This window comes from Abramis brama (genome assembly GCF_963993115.1).
Source record: "Abramis brama genome assembly, chromosome: 7".
Taxonomy (NCBI): domain Eukaryota; kingdom Metazoa; phylum Chordata; class Actinopteri; order Cypriniformes; family Leuciscidae; genus Abramis; species Abramis brama.
The window spans coordinates 40,502,052-40,515,352 of NC_139969.1; the positions used below are offsets into that span (position 1 = coordinate 40,502,052).

A 13,301-nucleotide genomic window follows, 5' to 3' on the forward strand; every position below is an offset into this window, starting at 1 on the left:
CCTGACGAGCCCGCGCTGTACAGCCCGGCGCGAGGTTCACCCTCACCCGCACCTAATCTGTGATTTATTTTTGTTTTGATAATAAATGGAGCCAGCCTCCAAAAGTGAAACCTGTCCTGTGATTTTTAAAAAAAGTTTTTATACACTATAATTGTGTTTGTTGTCTTTACATTAGATTAATAATGTTTATAATCTAGAATAGATATGGAATAAATAGCATTCAATACAAAATGAGTATCTCTCATATATTGAAATCGAGTTTTTATGTGAAAGATTTGCTTTGTTGTGCATTTTAGTCATATTACAAAATAATTTATTGAGGCCAAACATAAAATAACATTATAAACTGTCACTTCACCACGTGACAGCAGCAAGCAGGCTCCTGATTGGTTAATGCGGCACGAATTGACGCAGAAGTTCAGATTTTTCAACTCGGGCGGCAGATGCGAATTCGCGTCAAACGCGTGAATGCACAAAAAGCACTAATTAAATCATTCGCGCTTAACGCGCCAGACACTCAATTCGCGCAAACTTGACGCGCGAATGAGGCGTATTTGCGTCTACCGCGCCGCGCTCTACGCCCCATTCACGCCGCAGGAATTTTTTACTCGCGTAACGCGTCTTTGCATTGACTTAACATTGAAATCACTCGCGCCTGACGCGCTATTCGCATCCGGTGTGAATGCACCATAAGACGTAGCTTATGGCAACGTACACAGTGACGTAACGACGCCGTTCGCTGGGCTCGTCAGTGGAAAAACAAACAGGTTCTGAGAAGGGTCGCAAGTTGAACCAACTTTGATCCAGCACCAGTTCCGAACCAGTTCTTTTTTGGTGGAAAAGGGGTAATAGTGTACCAGCGCAGCGCTTCTGGGTTGAACGGAGGCTCACTTTTGGCCAGCATCACACGCATCACACATGACCAGCGTCGGCCAATAGTGAGCCTACATGTGACGTACAACCCAGAAGCGCTGCGCTGTTACACTACGTGAACTCACTCAGAGAAATACACAGAATAGTTTAATTAAGTCGTTATTTTTGGGGGGTTTTGCGCACAAAAAGTATTCTCGTCGCTTGATAAACTTAAGGTTGAGCCACTGTAGTCACTTGGACTATTTTAACAATGTCTTTACTTTCCGGGCCGGGAAGTTTCAATAACAGAGAAGCCTATGGAGGAGTGAGACAGCTCTCAGATTTAATCAAAAATGAAGATGAAGATGAACGAAGGTCTTACGGGGTTTGGATCAACATGAGGGAGAGTAATTACTGACAGAATGTTCATTTTTGGGTGAACTAACCCTTTAAAGTCCTGCCACTTTGAATAGAGCGATCATGATGATAAGTCGAGCTGTGAGATCTTACCGTATGTTCTCCAGTCTGCTGGAGTCAGGTTTCATAGACATCGAGTGTTTCACCATCTTGTACATCGTCACCGCCAGAAAGATGAGATTGAGCTGTGGGAGAAGAAGAAGTGTGTGTGTTGAGAAGACCACACAGTTCTGGGAACGCACATCTGCCATTCATCACTCAGATGAAGTATTTATCAAACATCATTTAATATTCATATTTGCAGCTGCACTTTCTGGACGGTAACAGCAACAGTTTGATGAGGCAGGGACGTCTCTCTCGGGTCATGTGATCAGCGGGCTATTAGACGACTGTAGCAAAGGCATTAAATAAAAATAAAGCGTGGTTTATTTTGGCTCTGGTACACTATGATCTGAACGGTGAAGTATGGCCTTCAATAATTCATAAAGTAGACAGCAACTGCAAAAATGTCACAGTGCAAGAATGGATGGGGAACACTTTACAATAAGGTTCATTAGTTAACATTAGTTAATGTATTAACTAACATGAACTAACAATGAGCAATACATTTGTTACAGTATTTATTAATCTTTGTTAATGTTGGTTAATAAAATCCAGCTGTTCATTGTTTGTTCATGTTAGTTCACAGTGCATTAACTAATGTTAACAAATAAAACCTTTGATTTTAATAATGTATTAGTAAATGTTGAAATTAATATTAACTAAGATGAATAAATGCTGTAGAAGTATTGTGCATTCTTCGTTCATGTTAACTAATGAACGTTACTGTAAAGTGTTCCCAGTGGATGAACTCCACCGGGAGTTTCCAAGACGTCTTCTAAACTGGAAAGAGATGGAAAGATGTTCAATTCAATTCAGACAGATCTTAGGACAGAAGCTTGTGAGAATGTTAATATTTCTGGAGACTTAAACTATCAGCAGGAAGATCGAGTGCTTCCAGTTGCTCCTGATGCTGACGTATAAAGACGCTGTGAGAGTAGCGGCGCCTCAGACGAGTGTAAGTCATAACTCCGGCCCGGGAAACGTCTGCTTCTGGCGAGAGCTCCTGTTTTTCTTCACCGCCCAGAACATGGGGATGTAATTCAGGCTGACCAGAGAAGACCTCTTAAAGAAACTCACAGAAAAATGAGTCCCCAAAAAAAAAAAAAAAGTTTCATCTGTTGTAAATATGTGTAAGAGAAGTGTCTGGTCTCCTGACTTCCACAACACACCCTTCAATATAAAAACATGATCCTGATTTTAGAGGCTCTCTCAAGCCTCTTTCCATCAAATGCTTAAAAATAAAAGACTGTAAAATGACATTAAATGAGTGGAAAACTTTAAAAATGAGTTATATTAAGTGTTGAAAATCTACATATCTGATTTCAAAATGTGTGTCACATATCGACACTGTAACAATATCTGGGAAACGTTTGATTTAAGCACTGATTCTCTGTACAGGTTACAGGAGCACGTGTACACACACACACACACACACACACACACACACACACACACACACACACACACACACACGTAAACAGCACAGAACTCAACTCAGTGTTTCAGAGGCTTTCAGAAGCAGATCAGCCCTGCTCACTAACAGACCTACACACACACACACACACACACACACACACACACACACACACACACACACACACACACACACACACACACACACACACACACACACACACACACACACACGTAAACAGACAGAACTCAACTCAGAGGCTTTCAGAAGCGGATCAGCCCTGCTCACTAACAGACCTACACACACACACACACACACACACACACACGTAAACAGACAGAACTCAACTCAGAGGCTTTCAGAAGCGGATCAGCCCTGCTCACTAACAGACCTACACACACACACACACACACACACGTAAACAGACAGAACTCAACTCAGAGGCTTTCAGAAGCGGATCAGCCCTGCTCACTAACAGACCTACACACACACACACACACACACACACACACACACACACACGTAAACAGCACAGAACTCAACTCAGAGGCTTTCAGAAGCGGATCAGCCCTGCTCACTAACAGACCTACACACACACACACACACACACACACACGTAAACAGACAGAACTCAACTCAGAGGCTTTCAGAAGCGGATCAGCCCTGCTCACTAACAGACCTACACACACACACACACACACACACACACACACACACACACACACACACGTAAACAGACAGAACTCAACTCAGAGGCTTTCAGAAGCGGATCAGCCCTGCTCACTAACAGACCTACACACACACACACACACACACGTAAACAGACAGAACTCAACTCAGAGGCTTTCAGAAGCGGATCAGCCCTGCTCACTAACAGACCTACACACACACACACACACACACACACACGTAAACAGACAGAACTCAACTCAGAGGCTTTCAGAAGCGGATCAGCCCTGCTCACTAACAGACAGAAGGAAGGAGAGAAAGAGAAAGAGTGTTACTGGGGGAAAGAAGATTTTTTTGAAAGCTGCAAAATGTATATATCGATAAAGCCATATAATACAACATATAATAAAGTAGATTTTATTATTTTGTCATTTTCAGCCTGCTCAAAATGAAACGCAGACAGCATAAGAGTAGTTGCACGGCTCTGTTTAACGCTGTGTTGTACAGTAGAGCTGTGCCGATGGTGGGACAGCAAACACACGTTTGCGCATGTGAAGGTTTATATTATATGTGGATATTGGGACACAAGCTTTGTTTAATAGATAAATAATAGTTTAGCAACCAAATTTGACATTGTGAATCTGGAAACATCTGGATTTGTGAGGACCGAGAGGAAAGTGAGCCGACAGGATTTAGCCATGTGTCAGCTTGTGTTCTGTTTGGAGAACGCCTCACCTCTTTTTCCACCACTTTAATGATAATAATAACAATAATCTGTCACATTTGTGTAGTGCTTTTCTCTGGACTCAAAACGCTTACATGTGAATGATGCGACGGCAGAACGCCCAACACACACCAAACACTTCAACACACACCAGCTTATTGGAGGAGAGGAGACAGAATAAATATGTTTGAACCTAAATGACTTTTTTACAAAATTCGAATCGAAAATGGCAATTGATAATAATCGGAATTAATAAGCAGAAACGGAATTGATAAGAATCGGAATCGCTAAAATGTAAACGATACCCAACCACAGAGAGAGAGAGAGAGAGAGAGAGAGAGAGAGAGAGAGAGAGAGAGAGAGAGAGAGAGAGAGAGAGAGAGAGAGAGAGAGAGAGAGAGAGAGAGAGAGAGAGAGAGAGAGAGGGTCTTCAGAGAAACGCTGAGTTATTAATTATGAAGCTAGGCTCGCACAACACTCGCACCTCAACACTCCTCCATCTCACCCTTACATTCATTCCCCAAACACACCGACCAGCAGAAGTTTAATAAAGCAGCTGGTGTTCAGAGTCCTGAGGAGGACACGCTTCTCTATATCTGACTGAGTCTACACTCACAGTCACACGCTTCAGACTGGTCAGATTTTTAATGTTTTTAAAATAAGTCTCTTCTGCTCACCGAGGCAGCATTTATTTGATCAAATAAAAAAATAAAAAAATAATAATATTTCAATGTAAATCAGCTGTTGTCTATGTAAATATATATTAATGTGTAATTTATTCCTGTGATCAAAGCTGAATTTTCAGCATCATTACTCCAGTCTTCAGTGTCACATGATCCTTCAGAAATCACTCTAATATGATGATTTGATGCTCAAGAAACATTTATGATTATTATCAATGTTGAAAACAGTTTTTTACAGTTTTATTTCAGGATTCTTTGATGAATAGAAAGTTCAAAAGAACAGCATTTATCTGAAATAGAAGCTTTTGTAACATTAAACACTACCCTTCAAAAGTTTGGGGTCAGTAAGAATTTTTATTTTATTTTTTTGGGGAAAAAAATAAAATAAATACTTTTATTCATCAAAGATGAATTAAATTGATCAAAATTTACAGTAAACACATTTATAATCCTGGAATAAAAATGTAAATAACTGTTTTCAAACTTTTTTCAACATTGATAATAATAATAATGAATGTTTTTTGAGCATCAAATCCGCATATTAGAATGATATCTGAAACTTTTGACTGGTAGTGTATATGTATTGCATGATTTAATTACATATATATGTCCCAGAATAGGCTTTGTGCAAAATATAATTTCTTTTGGTAACACAATTGGTAGCAGCTTACAAGCAATCAGTTGCAGTTATTCATAAACCACATCCATACAGCAGAATGCACCGCAGCTTCCCTACGTGCGGCTCAGAACCTGGCAAAGGCCAAAAAGCCGTTCACGGATGCCAAATTAATTAAAACCTGTGCGACTGACAGGTGGATGAAGTTTTAAATCACCTATTCCAGAAGGAGCCATTATCCGACTGCACGGCAACAAGAAGAGCAGAGGCACTGGCGGATGAGTGTCTGTCCAATCTTTTATCCGACATGAAAGCCGAAGTCACGTCACCTGCAATAGACTCGTCTTGCGACCGATCCGACAGTGAACAGCTGTCAGTGTTCGTCAGATGGGAAGGTTTTCCGTGAAGAGCTGCTTTGTTTGCTGCCAATAACGGGACGCGCAACCGGATAAATCTTTTTTAACTAAACAAACTGATGCAATTCTTTGAAAAGAATGGATTGGATTAAGCAAAGATGTGTCAGTTGTCACTAACGGGTCAATGGTTGGACATCACAGAGGCCTGATGAGCAGGCTAGCTGATGTCAATAGCTAAATTGTCTGGAAAAATTAATGAGACAATGGATACTGTGATGAGGCTGGACTTTATTCGCACGAGTTTGGTCTGCAACATCGCCTTTTCCGAGCCTTGCTGGAGGAAAGGTCTGCAGAACGGCACGGTCTTGTCCGATGGCCGAGCGATGGCTGGAAAGAGTGTGTGAACTTCAAAATCAACTTTGTTCATTTTTAGGCAGACTTCAAAGACAAAAGCAGAGACGTTTCTGAGGTTTTTGAGCGACAACACAGAGATGGCATTCGTGCTTTTTTCATGTCTCACCTAAATCAGCTTAATTTGCAATCGCAAGGCCAGAACCACACGATTGCTGACATGTACGAAGCGGTATGAAGACAGAATAACCTGTCAAGTGAACTCCTCCTCTTCCTAAGACAGACATTTTCAGTCCCAGCTGATGGACAATGCTGAGGCCCAACGCCTGGTTTCATCCTTAGATGAAGCATCTTTGCAGCTGGAGATTTTGGAAATGTCAGAGAGCAGCACAAGGAGGCTGGTGTGAGCGACTTTTGGACAAACGTGGTTTCCCAAGCTAAATTCAAGAACAGCAGAATTACTGCAATGTTCCTTCTTTCAATGTTCCCATCCACTTACATCTGTGCGTCATTGTTCTCTATGATGCACATCATCAAGAAGCAGGACATGAACAGGCTGTCCGTGCGCATCTCGATCAGCGTCTCAGGACTGTAGCCCTAACATCACAGCTATTGCTTCAGGCCGTCACGTCACTTCTCTCACTGAATGGCGAGTACGTGCCAGTTAATACTGTTATTTTGATCCGAGTAAGAACAGTAAAATATGAATGCTGATAGGTCTAATACTTGAATCTGCTATGAGGGGAATTGATGAGAAGAGATCCAGTGTGGTGATGAGCAGGATCAGTCACACATGGAGATCCAGAGTTGCTGTTTGTTCAATGCTCATAATTGGTGGAATAAAACAGACTAATGATAAAACGAAAATAAGAAAAAGAAATAAAATCAGAATAATTATATTGTGATTTGTGACTCTTTTAACAAAACAACAACAACAATAGCAGAGCAAACACTGAGGCGATGACATTGTGGTCGGTGGCCCCTGGCTTTGCTTTGTCGGCAGAATTTGGCCCTTGGTAAAAACTAATCGAGGAACCCTGCTATAAACAAACTGCATATATAAACTAAACAGCACTGACTTCACACCTTAGTATAACAGCATCTCACAGCACCCTTTTTTGGAAAATAGCCTGGATTTTTCTTCTTTTGTCATATTTTTGTATCTCTCTTTATCCTCATAGTGATGCCATAATTCTTATCAGTATGGAAACAACTTTAGCTATCCATATTATTCCAGTGCATTCAACAATACCCCCTTTGTTTTGCTTTCTTCACATTTTGTAATGTTGCAACCTTATACGAAAATGCTTTGGGAAAATATTCACATCACATCAATCTACACTCCATACCTCATGACGACAAAACAAAACTGATGTGATAACTTTGCAAATTAATTAAAAAGCAACACTGACATTAGCATTCAGACCCTTTTAACTAAAGTGCATCCAATTTCTCTGGATCATGTTGTTTCTACACTTTGATTGGAGTAAACCTGTGGCAAATTCAATTGATTGGAAATGATTTAGAAAAGCACACAACTGTCTATATAAGATCTAACATAAAATATCTAGCCTAACTAATATACATTTCAAGCATTATTAAAGACAAGTAAACACTCAGTAATTAAAAAAAGACCATTAAAAATTAGCAATTGCACAAATAAATACAACTGAACAAAGATACGACTGAAATAAATAGTGATTTAGGATTTTCAGGTTCAGAAACTAATCAAATGTAAAATAACTGCACTTAAATATAAAATATACATTACAAATATAGTTACAAAAGTTATTCAGTCAAGAACGAGTTAGTTTTCTCTTTGTCTTCTGTTATTATAGAGACGGCAGCAGGAATATGAGGCTGCTGTCACTTTAAGAGCTGCACGGATCCAATATACTGTTACACACGTGTGTGTGTGTGTGTGTAGCACAGAAAACAGCGTGCGAGTCGTCTCGTGCTTGAATGGTTTAAAGTCATTTTGAAATGCTCACAAAGGAATCGATAAGAGGAATCAAATTTTTTATTGTATAACAAGTATCTGATTCCTGACCTCAAGTATTCGATTCCCAACCCTAGGGACAACTCTAAATATAGTGGACTTGAATCCAATCGAACATCTCCTCATGACCTCAACATGGCTGACAATCCACATTCAACCTGGCAAAGCTTAAGATGATCTGCAGAAGTGAATGGTAGAAAATCCCCAAATCCAGGTGTGCAATGCATGTTGCATCAAACCCAGAAAGACCTGAGGCTGTAACTAAGTCTGAATACGTGTGTCAAAGGGCACTGTCTCTCCATACGATCATTTATCTCTACTCCCATTGTCAACAATTCAAATTCCATTTTAACCTTCAGGTCTGGTGTCATTTTCCAGGAATATGGGTAGTAAATGCGTAGTACATGCTCTAGGAATGAAGACTGACCCATGGGAAGACAGTATACATTACTGACCAATCAAAATGAAACAACAAAAAAACAGCATCAATTATCAACCGATGGAAATAAAGCTTATATTACTGGAAAACAGCATATTTTACCAAGAAATGGGAACACCATACACACCAGGGTTGGGTATTGTCAGATATCTCAAGAAACCACAGACAATGTGATGCCTCACAATTCAACATAATGCAAAAAACCACACCAATCTCTCTCAATGCTGGCCAAAAGGAAGTACATCATCACGTAAGTCATTTCAATGTTTCTGTAACCTTTCTGGTGCAAGTTCCAAACACCTAAATAAAGGCAGTCAAGTTAAATGTGCAAAACTTACCATAATGATGAACGTAACCGGGCCGATGAAACTCCAAATGAAATGATTATCAACCCTCAACCAACAGCTGGAAAGAGGGAACAAGATAATTAACATCCACAGAAGCAATTACTGACAACCATGAACACACTGCACAGTCTTGAGAGTGACGATCACTTTCATTGGACGGAATTAAAATCCCAAAACAGTGTTTCCCAACCGTGTTCCTGGAGGCACACCAACAGCAAACATTTACGATGTCTAACTAATCTGACCCTCCCAATACAGGTTTTGGAGTAATTTAATTATTAATATTAATGCCATAATAGACACATTCAAGTCTGTGTCTGCATTTAAACTGCATGACCCAAAGCACAGATCAATATTTTGATATAAACACAGAACATTACTCACGCTTTCCTCGTCCCATAGCTCTTATAGTCGATGGCTGCCGAAATGCCGACCACCACACAGGGGAACAGGTAGCCAGACGCGTAGTAGTATTTCCGTCGAGAGAATTCGCTCTCAAAGACCTCCACGAGCATGAGGAACAACTGAACGCCCTCCAGACACATCCAGGAAAACGCAGCCAGAAAGAAGAAATGCAGGACTCCAGCAATCACAGAGCAAATCATCTGCACAGAAAGATATTACAGGAGATTAGTCTTCAAAGCTGTTTACAGAAGATCTTTATTCACCAAAAATGTTATTTGAGTCAAAACTACTGGTTTGGAAACTGCTGTTATAACATCTCACTGAACATCTTTAACATCTCTCATTTTTAATTTGTATCAAAAAGTTATGAGCTTTATCACTGTAGTGTGTGAATAAAACTTACTAAGCGAGTATCCCAACCCATTTTGAAACTCTATTCATAGTCAGTAGCAGAGCTTGACATTAACACCCGCCAACCTGCCAAACGTGTGTGTATTTCAGCAGCGGCGTGTAACGCAGTCACTCCTACAAGACACTTTGGCAGGTTGAATTTTATATACTGTGGAATATAATTTTTTTTTAAAAGGCATCTGAAATAATAAACTAAGTGCAATCAAGTGTTGTCAAAACTATCGATTTTTCGACACATATCGATACTGTAATATCTAAAACTCTTCCGCAGGAGACACAACACCAGCTGCACGTTCTCGCTCTCTAATCTCTCCGACAGCGAGTGACACACAAACCCTTTACTTGCTCAGGATGAATATTGTTGGTGTTACAGGGCTTGAATTTCAGCGTGGGATTGCGCGTATTGTGCATAATTTTTACTCATTCCCGCAGATTTTGTGCTCACACCAAAGTGTGCACACATAAATACAAGTATATTGGCTATATAAAACAGTATAATGGATCCGTGCATCAGGTCTTAAAGTGACAGCAGCCTAATATACCGGCCGCAAAATTATGAGATAATATTAAAAATATCAATATGGCAGTTTTTCCCCATGGTGTCGATGTCAAAAATGTGGCCAGTGAAAATGCTGAGTGGCTCGTAACTTTGGAAAACCACAAGCCACAGTGGCTGATGAGCAAACAAGCTAATGTCAAGCCCTGGACAGTAGCATCGTTAAAACTACTTCAGTGGTCAAATTACTCAGCCAAATACTGCACCTCATGAGAAGTGAATGTTAAAGGATTAGTTCACATCAGAATTCAAATTTCCTGATAATTCACTCACACCCCACGTCATCAAAGATGTTCATGTCTTTCTTTCTTCAGTGGAAAAGAATTGAAGGTTTTTGAGGAAAACATTCCAGTTTCCCCATATAGTGACTTCAATGGGGTCCAACAAGTTGATTACGTAATGTGTGGCGCATCACAGCTAGTGCAAGATGAGCATTTGTGGCATTTATTTTTTTTTAGAAAATGGCCGCTGGTTTGTCTAGATAAGACTCTTATTCCTCGGCTGGGATCATGTCATCTTGAACATCTTGGATGACGTGGGTGTGAGTAAATCATCAGGAAATTTTAATTCGGAAGTGAACTAATCCTTTAAGGTGCTCACACTATCTAGAGGTTGGCGAGTTGTCATTCTGCTGGCCTCCAGTAGGCATTTCTACTCAATCACATCATGTGGCTGTGGGTTGTGCTGGCTCTTGTGGGCGTGCATGTGATGCCTATAAATATTGCAGCTTACTAGGGATGAGACTGATATTAATTCAATACAGTTACAGTTTATTTGTTTGCCACTTTTCACAAGCGTTTTGGATATCATGATTTAGGAAGAATACCCACCGGAGGTTCGGTCATGTTGATGCCCACTAGAAAGAGAAGCTCTGCAAGAAAGAGGTTGATGCACAGGTTCTTGTGGATGGTGTTGCGGTCACTCTGAAGGCCACGGAAGAAGCAGAAGGTGAAAATGCTAATGGCGAGGCAGACAAGCGAGACGGCGATGCCCATCCGTGTGATGACTGTCAGCAGGAGCTCGTGAACGCTCCCCTCACCCTGGAAAAGTAAAGATTAACATTAGCATTTATGCCATGTACTTAACTCTAACGCTTCACTTGTCAGAATATGAGTGAGAATTGATTTTTTGTTTTTGAACGTGTAGAGACTAGAAAAACTGGCCCAGTTTCAAATGCAAAAACCTTAATTACCTTTTCCAGTAAATGTACCACATCTGCTAGTCACACATGCATAGGCTTTCCATCTTGTTTATGTATTTCTACCATTTACACATCAGCAACAAGAGTCCGTTAAAACTGGGCACTTCCAGCGGAGACAGTTACATAGACTACAACGGAAGCTCACGTCTGGTATCGAGCGAGTGTTTGACAGCAGACATCTTAAACAAGACCGCTCAAATGTCCTAGTGCTTATATCATACATCTTACATCTTTGTTCACACATAGCATCAATACAGATTTTTTCAAATTAAATAAATATTGCCTGTAACATTTTAACTTTGACACTCTTGTTCTATTCACACATCGTCCAAACACAAAACAATTCTGTTAAATTTACTGAAAGGGTGTCTAGCATGAAAACATCAACAATTGGCTTGTATCTTCAATGACACTGTATTAAATTAAGACTGTTTAAATCAGGGCAATCTTGAACCAATGTTTAATTGATACATATGTTGATTAGTTAATAGGACTAGGGCTGTGTCCACACTAGTGAGATTTCGATTGTGGTGTTTTGGTAGCGTAATAGTCATATGATAGGGGCTTGACGGATTGGGGAAGGATGCCTAATCAGGGAGCGAATGACGACAGCCACGCCTTCACTTTCAGAAGTCTCTGTTTTGGTCTCCATTTCCGAGGGCTGATAACTCGGAGTAGTGTAGACGCCAGGCGTAACAGTAGCAGAAGTTATGCTTTTTAAAACGTAAATTCACTGGTGCAAACGTAGCCTAGGTAATACAATCCCTGTGGATCAGCCTTCCATTTAAACTAGGGATCTTCTGATGCTGGGCGGAAAAGTTAAAGGTTTCTATTGAGACATATCTTAAGTTGGGTTTAGTTTAATACACCCTCTGCTGAGGCAGACCCACCACAGGCTCAGATGTGTGTCCTACAGCAATTTTCCAAGCCCCTCTTTATCTTTAGTAGTTTCTCAGAGTGCACGACTGCCATTACACAAAGTTTAACACTGAGAGAAGCCATCTAGAAACAAGCAGTGGGCCGATCAAGCTGAGATGCACGTCTGCCATGTCAACATTGAGAGGTGCCATCTAGTTTAACAAGCAGTGGGCCGATCAAGCTCAGATGCATGTCCCCAAGCCACTTTTTGGTCTCTTACAGTGCTCAATTGTTGGACCTTGTGGTGCTGCTCCTTTTCAGCCATAGCCAATGACTGCTTCGCATGGTGGCCTCCAAGAATGTCTTTTATTGTCCCTTCTGTTTTCCACCACAGGTCTTTCCAGGTAATTCCTCCCATCTCATACGGCAGTCTTGCTTGGCTTGAGATACGGATTTAGCGATCCCAGTCACTTCCTGATGGTAAACATCCTCCACCACAAGTTCAGCACATTCAGCTGCTGTTGCCTTTCGCACGGTGGGCTCGTTTGTTCTTCGCCTGAAACCCATTCTTCCATACCAACAATGTCCCGGTGTAAAAGGGCTGACTTTGTGCCATGGACCGCTAATGCTGGATTGCACTTCCTTCCGTTATGATTGGAGCGGGCTCTCCCACTACAATATCCTTGGACTGTCTGAGTATCATGTCTAACTCAACTTTAGCACATCTGTTTTCCTCGGCAAGGTTAGTAATTGCGAGTGAAATGACCCTGTTTCCATACAGTCCCATAATGCCGAGACATCTTGGTAATCCAAGCAACTTTCTCATGTGGGAGCCAATCAAACAGTCCCGCTTGCTGACCTGTGAAAGGGTGACTTTGCACAAGGTAATTGGCCAGAAAGA

General features: G+C 40.9%; 1 protein-coding gene across 2 annotated transcripts in view; it reads right to left on the reverse strand.

The window, feature by feature from the left end:
* adgrl2b.1 (adhesion G protein-coupled receptor L2b, tandem duplicate 1) overlaps positions 1-13,301 on the reverse strand; it is a 117,456-nt gene that overhangs the window by 21,897 nt on the left and 82,258 nt on the right. For both annotated transcript variants that reach the window (XM_084120587.1, XM_084120586.1), the window contains 4 exons: positions 11,172-11,381; positions 9,354-9,574; positions 8,961-9,027; positions 1,363-1,454 (listed from right to left, as the gene is read on the reverse strand). In XM_084120587.1, coding sequence (XP_083976713.1) covers positions 1,363-1,454; positions 8,961-9,027; positions 9,354-9,574; positions 11,172-11,381 — 590 coding nt within the window. The remainder of the gene's footprint in view (positions 1-1,362; positions 1,455-8,960; positions 9,028-9,353; positions 9,575-11,171; positions 11,382-13,301) is intronic.